Consider the following 17794-nt stretch of genomic DNA (forward strand, 5'->3'; position numbering starts at 1 on the left):
AGGCTTCAGAAGAGGCTGTCTGGTTACCATTATTTTTACTCTTATGATGTTTTCTGAGACACTGTATCTGTAAAGTAAACGGGAAATCAAATTATGCCCCCTTCACTCAGCTTGTAAACAAACCTTTCTAGGGTTAGTTAGAGCTGCCAGATGCCTTTTGTATATATGGTGTGTGCTCAGAAGTGCTGGGAGTCTGGCCACCCCAGTCCTGTGTCTCCTGGGACTGGAAGGAGACTAAGAGATTTCTCTGCATCTGTGTAGCCTTATACACCTTAACTTGTCTATATGGAAATTGTTTGGTCACCTACATGTGTATTCATAAATTGTACCCCTCTTTGGAATAAGAAATCAAAATGGAGCATTCTCTATTTTTATAATGCAGTAGGTAATTAATTCTACTCATATGCATGTAAAGGATTATTTCTTGGTGTAACACTGAAGCCTGTCATTCAAAATTAACACAGACTATGTACAACTGAAAAAAAAAAAGATTTTTGGATATATATTTTATTTGACAGTGGTTTAGAATATCATACAGTAAACAAGATTTCTGTAAAAGTTAATTTATCCATAGTGGTGCGTTTCATAAAAATAGTTGCTCACTTACAGCCTTTCTGTGACTATTAATACATGGAATTATATTTATAGAGATAGAGCTGTACAGGGTAAATTCACAGCTAACACTACACAGAAATATTATTTGGAATGGGGTTTAGATGATGTGCTGTCTTCACAGGTTATCGATTACAGCCGCATAAAGCAATTACTGCACAAGGAGTAGCTGTGAACTGTGCAAATTAGAGTTTATGCAAGCATAATCTCAACTGTTTTTCAGATTTCATTGTTTGCTTTCTTTATACATAAAAATAAGATACTGGGACGTGCATCTACACTACAGAAGCATTGTCCAAAATCAGATTCAATAAATTAATGGCAAATTATACTGGATTCTAGTTCAGGGGATAAAGATTTTTTTTCATTAAATAAGAGTTTTGTAAACAGCTACATGGACTTGTGCTTTTTTAGAAATTATAAATGGATTTTTATTTCTAAAAAAATTGTTTGAAAGCTGCAAAATCCTTGACTTGAGGCTTTTCAAATAATTGGACAGGAAGAAACATGCCTATAAATTTCTCAGTCCAGTGCAATGTTTGAGACATACAGTAATGTGCTAATTTCTTGGAACAAAGCCAATCTCAATCTAATTTTTCAGCAGAGCATGTGAGGAACTAAGATTCTTAGAGAACAATAATTTTTAAATACGAATTTTTGACAGTATTAAGCTTTATGTTTTGGGTTTTTTTTTTTTTTTTAATTACCAATGTATTATTGCCCAGGATTTTGTTTTAATTTTGACAGACAAATAAGCATATGCACACTTACACAGACACATACGCATCTTTTTGAAACAAGATAATGACTGATTGACTGAACTCGGAGTTATTTCCTGTGAAGGCAGACTGGAATGTTTACCTGGCACTTAAGGCTTGAAATTCAAAACAGACAAGCAAGAAAGATAAAACAAAAAAAGACCAAAAAAAAAAAAAATGGAGGTAGGGAAGAAATGATAAAATGGAAACCATCTTAAAAATGGAAATATATCGAATTTACTGAATGAGGACACTGACAACTGTATTTCAGAAACCAGTCTAATTATTGTTAACGTGTGCCTGAAAGGCACCTGCTCTGCCAGACTGAGGGGATGAAAGGTGAGAGTGTCCTAGCTAAATGTAGATGGGTATGAAACATAGCACTGTTGATAAGTGAAGCTCTCGTTTTCTGCAGGAGGGAAAGGCCTTTCCTTAAGGAAACTGCAGCTTTTTCTCTGTAGCACTCTTCCTTTCATAGCAAGGGCCTTGCAGATGTCTGGGTTTTGAGCCTGACCAATTGGTTTGTGTGCTACCTTGCAGTATTTGGGGAACCTGTAATAAATCGCTTTTAAGAATAATTTGCAAATACAACTCCACCCTAACTCCTTTCCAATGTACAGAAACATGGTTTGTTCACAAAAATGGCAGTAGAAATGGTATCACAGAAACTAATCCACTGGATTCCCCGCTCCTCCCGTAGCTCCCCGTGAACTATGCTACAGGGTACCATGTGGACTATCCCAAAGTGTTAACAGTGGAGATGTGTCATGGGTGTACAGTTCCGAACGATGCTTCAAAGAAACCCTTTAACCCCTGTCTAGATATGTTGAGAACAATTTATTTACAACATTTTAGCTCCATGAAAAGATCCTCTCTCGGTTTCAGCTTGCTCCGTGCAGTTTTATTTAAGGCGATGTTCCAGTTTGTGATTGCTCTAACTTGTTCCAGTTTCTTGATATAAAGTTTGAATGAAATCCAAGTCCTTCATGCAGTGGGAAAAAAATGCTAAAGCTACACTGCACTATCCTTCTCTGATGTACTGTCCTTCATATTGTTTTGGTTTCTTCCATAGCTGCCAAAGTCCCTAAAATGGAACTGGGACTTTAGGGTCGATTTTAAATCTCCGTGTTGACTATATGCTTTTGAACTTATTAGATACTGTGCACATTGTCATGGAATTACACACTAATGTTTTCATTCCTCAATGCTTTGTGTATATGTGTGATAGTTAAAATAAATTAAAACAAACCAATGTGAGACAAAAACTAAGAAGAATGTTCTGTGTCAGTTTGAGACAGTTAGAGGGCAACAGTCCCTTGCTTATCTGCTCATGGCAGAAGTACCAGACTTCAGGACGCTAGGTAGCTTATCTGAGCCAGGGATTTTCCATGGCCCCGGAGAGACCGTTGCCTTTCGAACTGTGGTGTTGGTGCTGCGAGTGCTAATGGAGTGGAGATGTCCCTTCCTGGGGAACTCACTGGGTTTCCCATCAGGGTCCCTCTGGCTGTGGTCCGTATCACTTCCAGGTGAGCTGCAGCGGTTGCTACTGTACGTCTTGGTAGCACCTGTATCAAGCTTGACATGGTCAGATGCTGCAGCTGACTTCTTCTCGCTGATATTTGCGGATTTGTGATCTTCTTTTTTGCTAAGAGATCCTCCTCTCTTGCTTTCTGGCTTCCTCAGCCTCCCAAACTGTTCATCACTGGTTCCAGCACACACGTGCTCTCTCGCGCCAGCCTCGATCATAATGCTGTGTCCCACCACTTTGCTTTCTGAGGTGGGCCTGCCACCATCAGTGGTCTTATTTTTGCCTTCTGAATATCCTTTCCAAGAAGCCTCTTCATGCTTTGACCTGCCTACCTTTTTAGGACTTGCTGACCTTTCTCTTTGTTCTCCTAACCTTTTCTTTTTGTGACCATTCACTGAAAGCTCCTTTGGTTTCCTTACATCGTGTTCCCTCTTGATATCCCATGTTGGCTCTGGGCTTATCTGGTGAGAAGGGTCAGAGGGTGGGGCTATGTGTGATGAAGATAATGGTGAGATTATGTCGTCGAGGGAAAGAGCTACTTCCGACAGACCTGGGGAGGTGGCAGAGGGAGCACTCCAGGAGTTTGGTTCGTCTGTTGTAACAACAAAGAGAAGGGAGTTAAGGGAGTATTCAGCAGCACAAAGCACGTATTGCATAGGCATATGTATTCTGAGCAACATCAACACCCAAACCACATAGCAGACTTAAACTCCTCTGTCTTAGGTCAGGTGAAAGTCCCAGGGGAGTCGATGAAGAGAAAAACAAAAATAATCTCCCCACCCCCCACAAAAAAAGAAAAAAGTCCAGGAGAAGCAAGAACCACAGGGCTGGTAACTGCAAATATTGGAAAACTCAGTCTTTTTTCATACAGATTCTGCTTTCTTCCACCTACTTTAAATTATTATTAAAATAATAAAGGCACGTGCTCATGAAATCAAATTGCCTCTTTTGTAGCTATATAATGGATTTCTTAGCTGGGCAATATCAGTGCTGTCTCTGAGGACAAATGAGAAGGACTTTCTGCCATCTATTAAACATGTCCCTACAAGCATATAATAATTGACAAGAATTTGTAGCTCAGATAAGGTCATCATTGAATTCTGTCTCATATTTTTTCTAAACAGATATAATATTGCAGTGTTTATGGCCCCACAATTCTTACAGGGTACTTACAAACCTCTGCCTTTATATCATAACGTCAGCCACTGAGTCTCTTGGCTGTGCATTTTGAATTTCTCCTGGTTACTTAGACTCAAGACAATATGGTTAGATAGTGCAGATCCTGTTTAATTTAGCTAAACAGGTATCTCCTTTGCTGAATCATGATGATCCATTGGTATAAACCAGAATACTCTGAAATGCCTTTCGCTTGCATACATGATCCTCATTTCTTTTGATTAACATTCTGGCAGACAACAAATCCATCATGACTAATGACAGCACGACTCCTATTCTTACCCATCCACATAGAGGTTAGAGAAATCACTGAACTTGGCTAATGTCATTCCCTATTTAGCACCATTGCCTGACTCTGAACAGTATGAGCAATAATCTGTCAGAGATGAAGGACTATCTCAGGAATCCATGGAAACAAGGTGGAACTCATGGCAAGAGCTGCATATTTCAGGAGGGAGAAAATGTAGCCTTCTAGCTGAAAAACAAGCATGGACTTCTGCAGGTCAGGACTAGTATCTCTCAATGATATCAGCTGTCCTTTAAAAAGATACAGATTTTATTTCTTGCAGTGTTACGGCTCCTTTCAAATTATCATGAAGATGCACATCATCTCGAAAAATGAAATGGGTTTTACTGCCCAGCCTGGGATCTGCAGCTTGCTTGCCTGAGACGGCACTTTAAAGTTAATATCTGGATTGAGTGATTGCTGTCTTGCAGATAAAAATAGGAGAGACAATAGTGAGGTGGGTGACGTAAAGGGAGGGAGCAGCGCGGTTAGCTAAGGAGCTATTTATTTTCCCAGATGGTGTTTGTCATATGCTTTTGCATAATGAGCATATGTGTGGAGAGGATTAGCATTTGAGAGGGGTAGAAAGTACAAGTTCTGTGTAAGACAAATAAACTGAGCTGGGAATCTAAATGGGCTGAAGGTCTCAACTGATTCTTTTTTTTTAAAATCACACTTTCTTACCCTCCAGTTAAGGCTGAGTAATGTACCATCTGCTCCTTGCTTGGCACTTGAGCAAGAAAAAATAAAAGGAAGGCTCATGCATGTGGAGTGATCAGCTCTTAGGAGCTTGCCTACAAAAATCGTCTATTTCAATGGGCTTGTTCTTTACCTCTGCTCTTCAGTGCTGTCCCCCTGGTAGAGTACCACGGGCTGTGCCAGATGGGGGAGGCACAGACCCCATCCTAGCTCTTTTTAGATCTGAAATCCAGGGGATCCCAATTTGGTTAACAACTGAATCAGGGACCATGCATGGGGTCCAAGTCACTTTGCCTGGTTCTCTAAAACTATTCTGGGACTCTGCCGAGCAGCATGAAGCTGCCTCTGTGCACCAGTGAGGTACCTGAGCTATCACTAAACAAACCACTTTGGGCCTTAGAAAATTAAGTTTGTGCTTTTTACAGCATTGTCACACCTCACTAGGGTAGAGGTGGTGCCGAGCGTTGGTCTGACCAACATATTTGACTTAACTACAGCATTCTTTCCCAGTTGTCTGCAAGATGATGTTCTTCACTGAGTGTCAGTGAAGAGCGGTGGGCCATTACCAGATCTTGTGCAAGGCTCTGAGAGCATATGAAGTTACACAAATAGCTTGTTACTTTGGGAAGTATCAGCTGCACACCAATAAAAACATCAAATGGCCTGGAGCAGCAAGATGCTTTCAGGTAACAAGATTGCCTCTGTGCAAAATATGCCACTATGCTCAAATCAGCTGTCTCTCATCCAGGAGGACAAACCAGGTGTCCACCATTCAAACCTAAAGTCGTAAACAACTTTCTTTCATGGCTCCTCTGAGGCACGAAGGGCAATATTATACCAGTTATTTGTGGGACACTCAGGGGAGGAGTCCTGGGGGTGAGTGGCCTGCTGTTTTATACCCTAGAGATGAGAGAACTGATTTATTAATGGACTGTCTCCCTAGACACTTTTCATTTTTTTTTCTATTTTCTTTTTTGAAGGGGAGGGAAAAACCACCAAATGTTGCAGTGAGAAATCATAAGCGGCTTAGGACCTACTTCAACAAGAGTGAAGCAATGTATTTGTTATATGTAATGATATATAAATATAGATATCTATAAACTAGGACATGCAATATTACATGCACTACTGGATTTATGCCTCTTTCCCAGAAAACCCTAAGAAAAAGACAACTTGGCCAACTAAGCAAGAAGACTTGTAGTCAGGTCTTAAAGGGAAGTTTGGCTGTAGGAGAACCCCAGGTGGACCACTGGCTGCAGTTTGTTTAAAATACTGTGCTTGGCCTATTTGCTGGGGAGGCACCTATATAGGCCGTATTTCAGGTGGCTGGGGGAATAAGCTGCCATGAAATCAAACTACATTCATATTCTGTGGCAATATAGTACTCACGAGTAAGAACTTGACAAAATGGCTTTCTATAAGGTTTAAGTACCATCTATCTGAGACAGCCAAAACCCATCCTAACCTGCTTTTTTCTCTGAAATGAAATGAAATTATGTAGAAAGTAATCCTCAGCCTTGCCAGATGTTAATGTCAACAAGCTATTGTTGGAATATGTCACTGGCTAGTGAGGAGAATACTGATGTGACGGTACTGCAACTGACTTTCCTCTAATGTTTGAACATTATGGGAAAAGATCAAAATTACTAGAGTAGAGCAAAGTGCAGTAATGTAAGTAATTTGTTGCTCAAAAGAAAAACCATTTAAAGAGCTGTGTTCAAGCCATAAGAGTTCATTTGGACTTGTTCAACCAGCACTAAAATGATCACTTTTTCATAACCAATATAAACAGGAGAAAAATGCAAAATTTTATGCTGTAGAGCAGCTAAACTAAGGATTTATCTTTATGCTTATTCTGAGGTTATAGCTGCATTTTGGAAAGAGTTATTAGTATTTCTGAATAAATATTTTTTCTGTAGTTTTTAAGCTTTATATAAAACCTATGTGCAATTGTGAACATAACCTATTTTTACTGTCTGTTATTCCAAAGTATCTCAAAATATCTTGCAAACATACTAAACCAGAGACAAAACAATGATTTTACTTTTTTCTCCCTTCACCTCTGGGAGGAACTGAAGACTATTTGTTTAATAGAGCATGAACTACTAATGCCCAAATGACTTACAAGCAGAAGTGAAGGATATCGCATTTTGTTGAAACTGCTGGAGAGATTTAGGGATGATGTAGTTTTAAATTTGTTTCTGACTTTGTCACTATGGATATCACCCTTACTGTGGGAGAAATTGTTTTTCAAAGGTATACATCTCACTGAAGGCTAATAGATGCCTTCCTCCCTTCTTTGAAGGGAAAAAAATCTCCCTTGACCTACTAATTTAGACAAGATAAATGAGTTGGGACCAGCACTATAATCTGTCACTGTGATAGCATTTGATTTGGTGTAATTTAGTAGGTGTTTTCTGGGTGGCTTTTAGTTTCCACAAGCCACCGTCGTGCAGGTTGGCGGCACTTCTCCATGGGATGTGTAAGAATGACTCACCTACGACCTGTTTTGCATAACTCCCAGGCAAGGAGTAAATTGCTAACTGAGTAAGAGACACTACAGACACAAGATCTCGAGTGTGTAGGAGGACAAGTAGGAGATGAACACAGCCATTTTGGAAGAAGAGTGACAAGGGGAAAACATCAGGAGCAGAAGTTTTCTGTTTAAAGGCTTTGTCATTTGAGGTAGAACTGCCATATACATGAATCGTTTGTTTTGCTACCTCAGCTTACACACGGTTCAATGGAATGGAAATGAGGGTACTACTCTCATGTGTCTGCTTACTTCTCTCTTAACCAAAGCCTAGTCTTCTACCTGGATCCAGTGCTTGCTGATGGTTTATGTCTGAACCACTAGCAAAAGAAACTTGGCTTTACTGCTAATGGAAGACAGAGGTCTGCATATCTTACTATCTGAGCTTTGCCTAGGTACTAAGTCAGAGGAAAGAGGTCAGCCTACTGATAAGTTTGTGTAGTTTCCTGCAATACTTATGTTTTCTTTACAGGTTGTCCTTCTAAGATTCTGTCATGTCTAGTCTTGCTGTGCTTAATTATCTGCTCTGCCAAGATGTCAGGTGAAGAGTGGTTAGACCTCAGACTTATGACTAGGTTCTCCTTTTGCATCAAAATATTTTAAATAACTGCTTGATAGTTTATCAGGAATATGGGATCTTTCATCAGATAAAATTAACCATAAAGTACTAATATTAATTTAATATTTAATAGTAATGTTAAGTAAAAATGACATCACATTTTATTAAGTAAAATAAAATCTCAACACCTTTTTAGTCTCCAAATTATGTGAATAATGAACAACATATTAAAGCGTTCAATGCTTTCAGTAGTCTGAATGAAACATTTCCTGAAATGTCTAAGCAGCTGTTTTTGTGTCTTCCCAGAATTATTTTCCTAGGGAATCAAAGATGTTTTGATTAAATAAAAAATATGGTGCTTTATTTTTCTTTCCAACTTTTTGTCTGAAATTATGTATTGCCAGAAGGTGGCAAACGGTTCTTACAGATGCTGCTAATAACGAAAATGGGACAAATTGTCCCCTGGTGAGTATCCACTAATGTTGGCAGTGTTACACCAGGAATGCATTTGGCTCTTTCTCATTATAGCTTGACATGTCTGTGATGTTCCTGATTGCATTGGTCTCCTGCAGCTTGTCTTTAATGCTCTCTAAGGAGGGATATTTCAGAATATTTAAAGATTCTTTAATCTTTCATCCTGGAGGTTCCGCAACCCAGACATACAGCACTCTTTGTCTCCTGAAATAAATGATTCTCTGAGGTTTGGAAGGTTAGAAAAGCTCTTGGTACCTTCTGTCCAGCTGTCAGCCTCATGCAAACATGACACAATACGCTACCTTTTCTCCCAGCCTCACCTGGAAAGTGAGTGGCAATGGGCTCTTCCCCCAATTTACAGGCTCCCTATACTTCTGGCTATAAACTTACACTTCTTGTTAATTATTCAATAGTGTTATGCAAATGTTTTCTCACAAATTACACTTTGCTTGGCTCCCCTTCCACCGTACTTATCCACGTTCAGATCCCTCAATGTCAATATCTCTGGAAACAAACTTCATTGAATTTAGGCACCTTCTGCTGTGATACGGTCCTTTGTTTGGTCCTTTGTTTGGTCAGTCACCATGGGCACATCCAGGATAGCCTTCTCACCATTAGCACTGCCCTTATGCTTTTTTTTTTTTCCTTAAGCTATGACAGCAGTGTGCTATGGGTGCAAAATGTTTCTTCTATGTACAGAAATGATATACATGCCATGTATATTTATAAGAATAAATACAGGTTATACTCAGTTATTTTGGTATATGAACTACTTTTCCTACACATGCATTTAAGTGATCTGTTTGGTATTGTGAAGTCTTGTTTCTGATGCAATGAAAACCTAATCTAATTTCTTGCTATCTTAATGTAACCACATTTAGTATACTGTTGCCTGTTTGTACTCAGTAATGTCACGGTGACTGAGTGTTTATAGTAGCTTGTAAATGTAACTTTGCTTAAGAGTGGAATTTTTCTGCTTTCTAGTAATTTGGTTTTTTGGCTTTGCACATTTGTTTTTTGCAAAGGTTGAGGATGGTTGGTCAGTGTAAACAGAGTGCTAAAAAAGTCATGAAAGATTACAGGAGAACAAGCATACATCTGAGTCCCTGCATCTTTTACTTCTGACTTCTGTGCTCAGCATTTTCAGAAAAGTAGGACTATTCATTAAGAAAGACCAATGTTTGGAGTATGAAACAATGCCAGGCCTAGTCTCTCTGTCACAAAAGTCATTGTGCATTTTTATTTTTGTCACTGGTCTGGTCTTGGAAGAGGGGGGCACTACTACTACTGGGAGCTATTGGTGGCATGGCTTCTGCAGATGTCCACAAGAACTGAAGAGATGTGACTGTAAATGTAGGGTAAGTGAGGAATACTTTTATCTCTGTAAACTTCAAATGTTTAATTTTGCATCCAGAAAATTCAGTCATTGACCTATTCCAACACTGGGAAGCACAGCTTTACTTCTTGCTTTATTCAGTTCCCAGTGACATTGATACTTTGATGTCCTACTTCTTTTCATGTTACTAATTATTACTGATGAGCAAAAATTCAGTTCCTTTGGGTTCATTATAGTCATCTTCCATTGTATACTTTACCTAGATATTAAATGGAAGATGTCCCAAATATTTTTACAGCAGAGATGGTGTTCATAGAGCTCTTGCAAGGGCCATCTGATGAGACTTTGAATGATCTCATCTCAGGTAAAATTCACTTTCATCACCATTTCTGTACTTTGCATGGAGGTTTGTTAGAAAAAGTGCTTTCATGTTCAGAGATCTAATTTGAGTATTATTGAAACACACTTCAGAAAGACCAGATTGTTAGTTATGCTTGGAATACCAAATATGCAGAAGCTCAGGAGATGATATTGCTCGTTTTTGGGCTAAGTGAACAGAGAGAAAGGGAAAATTTAAACTTGGGGCAGAGAGGGCAAAACTGCATATTGCAAGGAAAAAATTTAAAAAAACCTTTAGAAAAATGTTGAATGTTTTCTTGAAACAAGAAAGTCACACACATTGATTTGTGTTGGCTTTAATCTGTAGAAAGCACTGTGGATGAAAGCACTTTTCAATTTTTTATGTAATGTATTCTTCAAAGATGGTTAACAAAGAAACATGAGAAGTGATTGATCTGACTTGGAGAGTTCCTATTCTTATTCTGTGCTGTTTCTGATCCTACACTATACCCAGTGCATCCTCCGTAAATCCCTTTCCCTGAGTTAGTTTTTTAATTATGACACTGCTTCACCAGTATTTTACTCTCCTAATCACTTGAGATAATAATTTAATTGCCTTACAGAGTCAGAGAGAGAGGTGTCTCAGAAGGCCTGTGGAAATAGATGTCTGGTCTTCTGTTGAATGTGTACACAACCAGCGTTGGGGAGCTCCTTCTGGGAAGCCCTTTTGGAGGCTGTGGATCAAAGCTGAGTGAATGGACACAGTGATCTACACCCATCATCTCCCATCAGGCGCTTTATAGCAAGCACAGGTCACTGCAAGTAAGTGGCCTGAGACCTTTCAGGCTAATACAGGCGATAACTAATGATTTCAGAAGCACTCAGAGTTTCTGCCCTGGAGAGCAGGTGGACTGGATTGCCTCCAGGACTTGGATGACCCTGCAGTGCTGCTTTAGCCCTCTCCTGGTTACCCTGTCGTTCTTCATCCCTTAAATATAAATCACATCCATAGGGAATTCACTGTGATTTTTTAATAATACCTAAGCTCTGCATCATTTGGCTCTCTCCAACAACATCAGTCACATCTTACAATACGACCGAGATAAGTTTAACACTGCCCTTACAATAGCAAGAACAAAAAAGGGCAATTTTTCAATGCAGAAAAAAACAACCTAAAGTGCAGAATGGGAGAGGGAAAAAATAACCAAGCACCACACTTACAAACAGGGTATATTTCAGACTTGAAACAGGTATATTAATTCAGTAAATCAGTTTACTAACTTACTGTAAGTCTTCTGGCTGTGAATCTTAAGGCCAGATTATTATGATTACACAGTTTAACATTCATTCCAAGACTCATTTCGGCTTGTTCAATAGATATAGGTCTACTAAACGGTCCTATCCATTAAATATGTAAACTAATGATCATGATCACTAATCTGAGTGAACTTGGTAAATTTGATTTTTCCTTGAATCAAGTTAATGTATCTGCATAAATGTTATAGGATTACTCACTCATACTGTGAACAGCTGAAATGAAAAGTTGCAGCCTGTATAGTGCTTTTATCCTCCACAGCAAGCTCCTCACTGCTGTATCAGTGTTAAGTCTACGGACAGCCTAAGTGCTAGTCTTGAGTGATGTTGCTCTAACCACACATCATCATTCACTAGGTCCTTCAGGCGGTTTGGTACCCTTTTTGAAGTGCTGAGCATCTCACATATCTATCAGATCAGAGCTACCCAGGCAAAAGAACCTCATCCCTTCAGTAAAGAAGGTTTTATTTTTTCTGTGTGATCAGGCAGTAGAGTAGAAGCTGCAGAAACATCAGCAGTTCTCTTCCAGAGCCATGCTGGAGCTCGAAAATCTATATTGCAAGTTACTGTATAATTAAAAAAGATAATGACTTTAAAATTAGTTTTTATTAATAGAATTAAGCCACATTAAGTCATAAAAGGTGTTCATAAATATGTTAATAGAATGTGTGGTATTAATGAAAAACATTGTGCAGAGACTGAATAATTTAAGAGCTGGATATTACACACTTAATTAAACTTAAATATTAAAATTATTAATTATCACAGCTAAAATGGGTGTTAACAGTAGGCATCACATCCTATCTGGTCGATAAATAGCTGTCAGTATTAAAGGCAGGTAGATAATATATAAAATGTATTTAATAAGTGAGGAATTCAGAGTGTTTTGATTGAATATGAAATGCCTCTAGAAAGTTGTTTCTGGCAGGTGCTGAGTGTTTGTGTTTTCACTTAAGATCTCATCAGGATCTTAAGCAAAACACATAACTTGGTTTGAAGGCATTCTTATTTACAAAGCTCATGAATACGTATTCCTGTCCTGCTTAGGGTGTAAGCTGCAGAAATAGTTTAGTCTCTCTTTAGCAAACTCTTTTCAGACTGGAGGCCACTGGGCACTGAAGGTGCAGAACTGACCCTGGGACCACGTTTGCTGTGGGGCTGTTGTGGTATCTGATATCTTTTGGATGCTGAGACAATCTTCTCTGAAAACTGTATAATGAGATGGAAGTGCACGAATAAATGAATGTCACATTGTAATATTCATCTGCTAATGAGTAAACATAAACTACATGTTGTTAGAAAATCCAGATGTTTAAAATTCTGGGTTGCATATGTGTTGCTGTAGCTCTGCAAAATATAATGTGCTCTATGGTTCAGTGTCAGTTGGAGAGTGACAGTTACCTCGTTTTGTCAAAGTAAAAAAAATGCATTTCATTTTCTGACGTTTCTTTCCTAAGGTAGGAGTAACAAGCTATAAGAAATCTGACAGAGGCCACGAACTCTGCTAACCTCTCCCTGTGGTCAGGCCACAAAGCATCAGCCGGGAACTGCACCACGGGATGATGAAGTGAGAAGGGCAGCGGCAGGGCCAACTACAAGTCCCTCTATGGACAAAGCTTGCCTTCTCCTCTCTAATGGCTGGAATAACAGTTTTTTATGTCACTCTCTATTTGACCATTTAGAGTCATCAAATTTCTGATGAGAATCATAAGAGTCCTTGTCAGTTTAATTTAGTCTTGGGTATCATAGCATCAGGCTGCTGGCAAGGATTTTCTGATACAGCTTGATTGCCTCTTGTACTTTTGTAATCACTTTTTGTACTTTCATGGCTGTGCTTTTGTACCTAAAAGACCTGATAGCTGTTTATGGATTCTTTTGAGCAAGCTAAAATGACAGACTTCTTGTACCTGGAGAACCACAGATCAATTAAAAGATCACGTAAATAAGTTCAAAACCATTGTATCCCAAGTTCAGCTGATATTCTTAAAGATGGAGTCTTTGATGGGAGGTACGAAGATAAAATGTTCTTGTTCATGTCAAGCCAGAGGACGACACACAATAGTTTCCGGGTCTCTCTAAAGAGTATGAAGTTTTACCTCCCCAAATCACTATTTACTTAAAAGTGTAGATGACTGGCTCTGCTCTACTATGGGGAAATGCATGCCATTGCAGAAAACTGGCTATGCTGAAGAGATTGGAACAGGCTGCCCAGGGAAGTGGTTGAGTCACCATCCCTGGAGGTATTTAAAAGATGTGTAGACTTGGCGTTTAGGGACATGGTTTATTGGTGGACTTGGCAGTGTTAGGTTAATGGTGGGACTTGATGATCTTAAGGGCCTTTGCCAACCTAAATAATTCTGTGTTTCTATGTGGAACCGGGTTTAGCTCCCTTGGAATCTAGCCACTGAAGCAGTTACTGCACAGCCCTCATGATGAGAATTATTGGGCCAGGCCACAGGAATAATGGATTGTGCCTTCATACTGTTCCCTTCAGTACATAGCTCTATATTGCAAGGATACCATCACAGACATGTGGGGAAGCTAACTCTGATTAAGGACAACTTAGAGTGATGCTGTCTTGTTATTAATTGGGCCCCACTGCAAATCTGCAAATGAGAGAGACTGCAAAATGAGCAGCAGGAGAGGGATTTTATGGGACGTTATGCTGCAACAGCAGAAGATTGGACTTAATCCTATGGCAAACTGTAAAGACACAGTAAGTATTACTGAATTCTTGTTTTTTCTATTTTTCTGGTTTACATGAAGAAAGGAAAAGCTGATGTTATGGATACAGGGGGATGGCTGCGTTCTTCCAGGCCCTGTATTTTGGGTGCTTATCTTCTAATATTGTCAACTGGATGGAAACACAGGAAGCCACAAAAAAAAGTTAGAAAAAGATTTGTGGGTGGGACTTTTCCCTTCTTTGGCTGGTAAGTCTGCTTTCCAGTTTATGTGAACAAAGAGAGGGATAATGTTTGTTCAACTGTTTTATTCACTGTAGTTTAGCTGTAATTATCTACACTTTACACGATATTAGTAAATCTACTCCAGAATATTATATTATAATAATTAAACCTTAGTAATAAGAGAACTTGCTCAACAGCCTTATTATTGAATCTTTGCTCAGATGTGGGGGGCCACTGCCAATTTTGGTGTGGATTATAACGCATGTGGATTAGTGAGGTTCTGCTTTAATAATAATACTGAGTAGTCGACTAGGAATTTTAATCTTTAAAGTGTTTTTCAAGCATTAAATAATTAATCCCTGTAACACTCCCATGAGATAGGTAAGTAAATATTACCATCTCCATTATACAGATGGGGGAATCATGGGTTAGAGAATTCAGCTGGACTGGCCAAAGCCACTGGGAGTGTAATTGCCAAAACAATGTTTAGGACTATGGAAAAGACTCAGTATTTTTGCATTTAGAAAGTAAGGAAAAGGTAGTGCTTCCCTGGAAGCTCAAAAACATTGCCACAAGACTGAAAATGTCATCCCATGTGTCCCTATTCCTTTCAAAATAGTGTTTTCTATATCAAGGGATACCTATGTAAAAGGTCTACATGTCTTATAAAATAGAAATTTGCTGTAAGACAGAAATAACTATACACACCCACATATACATACACATATACTGTTATTTAACAGAAGGATGTTCTACTTTCCTGCCAGCTGCTCATATTTATTAAATACTAAAGACATGTTTGTAGAGCAAATTTTAATATTCAATTTTGTCCTTGAATAGTTTTTACCCATAGCAATAAAACAGCTACGACCTTTGGGAGCCCATATTCAAATTGCCTGATGGTTTAGACCAATTTTATTAACCAGTATTTTGATTCATTTAGTTAGCCCTTTTTTAATTTTTTTACACACCACAGGTTCCTGAAATTAAGTTGGTATTGCTAGAAATAAGAAGGTGGTATTGGAAATGCAGCGGGAATATGAATGACTGTTTGCAGTTCTACCAAGGTAGTCACAGAGGAAAGGGCACTTTTCCAAAATGACTATTGATTTTTGCACTCACATCAGATGAATGATATATGGGGTACTTCAAGTTTCAAATAACATCCAACCTCAGCTCTAGAGATTTATAAAATGAGCATTAAAAATAGGATGAATAGGATTGTCTGATCAGTACTCTGAACAGGTAGGAGTAGCTGGCTTAAATGTATAGGCCAAGATGCTTTAGCCATTTATTAGAGAAACATAAAAGCTTCAGATATACTAACAGAGTTAAAGAACTAGAAAAATACATTTTGCAGCTGACTGGAGATTTCGGAAGGATTTAACTGTATTCAGTCAATAAAAACACAGTATAAGCTCCCATTTTTTCATCTATTTTTGCAAATACAAATGCAGTGTTCACTAGTAAGGGCTACCAAGCCCATGGTGTTAGGAAGCACAGGCACATACCACTTGATCCGGGTGTACTTTCTAAACTACCTTCTAGCACCTGCATCTCTCCTGTGCTATATCTAACTTCAAGTAAGCCTGCTGATCATCTTCTATAAGTGATTATTTATACAAAATGGAACAATTCCTGAGGGAGAAATGTAGAGGCATAGCAGACTGCACTATGATGTTATGGTAGGGGCCTCTCCTAAGGCATGCTAGAATGGTCAATATATCTGTTCTACATCAGGAAATTTGACTTACATCCCTGATCAGTGTTCTAATGAATGGTAGCACAACTACAGTTTTGGTTGGGAAAAGGCCCATTGCAAAACTGTCCTTTTAGGAAAATCCTTCCCCTCAAAACTTTTTCATTAAAAACACCTGAAATGGAAACATTTTATAACAGACATATTTTCATTTGACCTGATATTACTTTTTTATCAGTCAAATATTTTGGTTTTGGTGTGGACCCAAACTAAATTGCTTTTGATATTCTGGATATATTTTACTGGGAAAAATATTCTGTCCTAACACTTCCTGCCAAATAATCAGAACCATTCACAGCTGAGTGACTGTGCGAAACTAACTTTAGCTGTATTCATAGAGGATTTATGTTTCTACTTATTTCAGGAAAAAAAGACTTATTTCCTGTGTCCATTATGCTATAGGAGGAAAAATAAAGATAATGAATAGAAAGTTGTGGTTATAAATATATAACACTTGTGGTGGAACTGGAGTTCACTGAACTTGCTATGCTTGACAACTGAGACTTGCAAAATGGCCCTAACGTCAGCCTGGATTTTTAACCTCATAATCTCTCTGAACTACTTTTAGTGAAGAACAAAGCAGAAACAAGATGAGAATGACTTCAAGGAATGGTGCAATTCAGATTTCTACACTATACAGGAACTTTTTTGTTCCTAGGAGGTCTCCAATGGTGTCATACACACTTGAACCACATGGGTACAATTTTCAGATGGCCTCTAGATGTGTCCAGCTCAACACTAGCAAAGTATGTGTTAAAAAAATTCTTATTTATAGATACAAATTGGAAGGAAGATGTAACTGGAAACACATGCAAGCCATCAGTTAGATTACCTGGATTTGCATGCACAAGACTGATAACTTAAGCACAGCTTAGTGCCTGAGTGCTGGGGACATGAATTCTGTGGGTGTCACACTGGAGGACCTGCTTAAAGCTCAAAGGCTAGGAGTACACATTTGGGTATAACTCCTTTTCTATTTCCATTCTGTCTACTTCAATAGTGTGAGACTGGCCTTATAATTTTAGCAAATATACTACATTGTACAAAGTCAACAGCAGACACACTGAATGCATCTGAACACTTCTGCGTTTTCTGTGATGACAGCAGGCAATACAAAAAATAGGAAAAATAAGTTTTTGTTTTCATTTGCTTTCCAGGTATCATTTCTGGGCCATGACTCTGTATTACAAATTTTATGTATCTGAACAATCTGTGCAGTTGGATCTGATTTATGAAGAAAATAGCTTGAAATCAAGTGGAAAAGTGCTATGTGTAAATTCAGCATAGCCACCGGGTTTAAAAAACGAGTATTGCCTTACAGCATGTTCCAAAAAGTCTTCAATTTTACATTAGTTATTTCTTCAAGAGGCTGCATATAAATATTGTTTGAGATCAGCATCTAACTTCCACCTTCACATTACTAATATTCTTGCAAGCCAAGTACCATAAGGAAGGGGAAAATTACAGCTTTAGTTCTCAAAAATTTAAGATTTTCTATCTGAAAAGTCATATTCA

General features: G+C 38.5%; 1 protein-coding gene across 10 annotated transcripts in view; it reads right to left on the reverse strand.

The window, feature by feature from the left end:
• Positions 1-489: 489 nt before the first annotated feature.
• The window catches only part of MAGI2 (membrane associated guanylate kinase, WW and PDZ domain containing 2), a 763796-nt gene continuing 746491 nt past the window's right edge, over positions 490-17794 (reverse strand). For 7 of the 10 annotated variants that reach the window (XM_074827889.1, XM_074827888.1, XM_074827887.1 and 4 more), the window contains one exon: positions 490-3490. In XM_074827889.1, the coding sequence (XP_074683990.1) occupies positions 2691-3490 (800 nt within the window). In that variant the 3' untranslated portion in view covers positions 490-2690. The remainder of the gene's footprint in view (positions 3491-17794) is intronic. The other 3 variants (XM_074827893.1, XM_074827891.1, XM_074827892.1) reach the window with 2 other exon arrangements.

This window comes from Strix aluco, chromosome 5 (assembly GCF_031877795.1).
Source record: "Strix aluco isolate bStrAlu1 chromosome 5, bStrAlu1.hap1, whole genome shotgun sequence".
Taxonomy (NCBI): domain Eukaryota; kingdom Metazoa; phylum Chordata; class Aves; order Strigiformes; family Strigidae; genus Strix; species Strix aluco.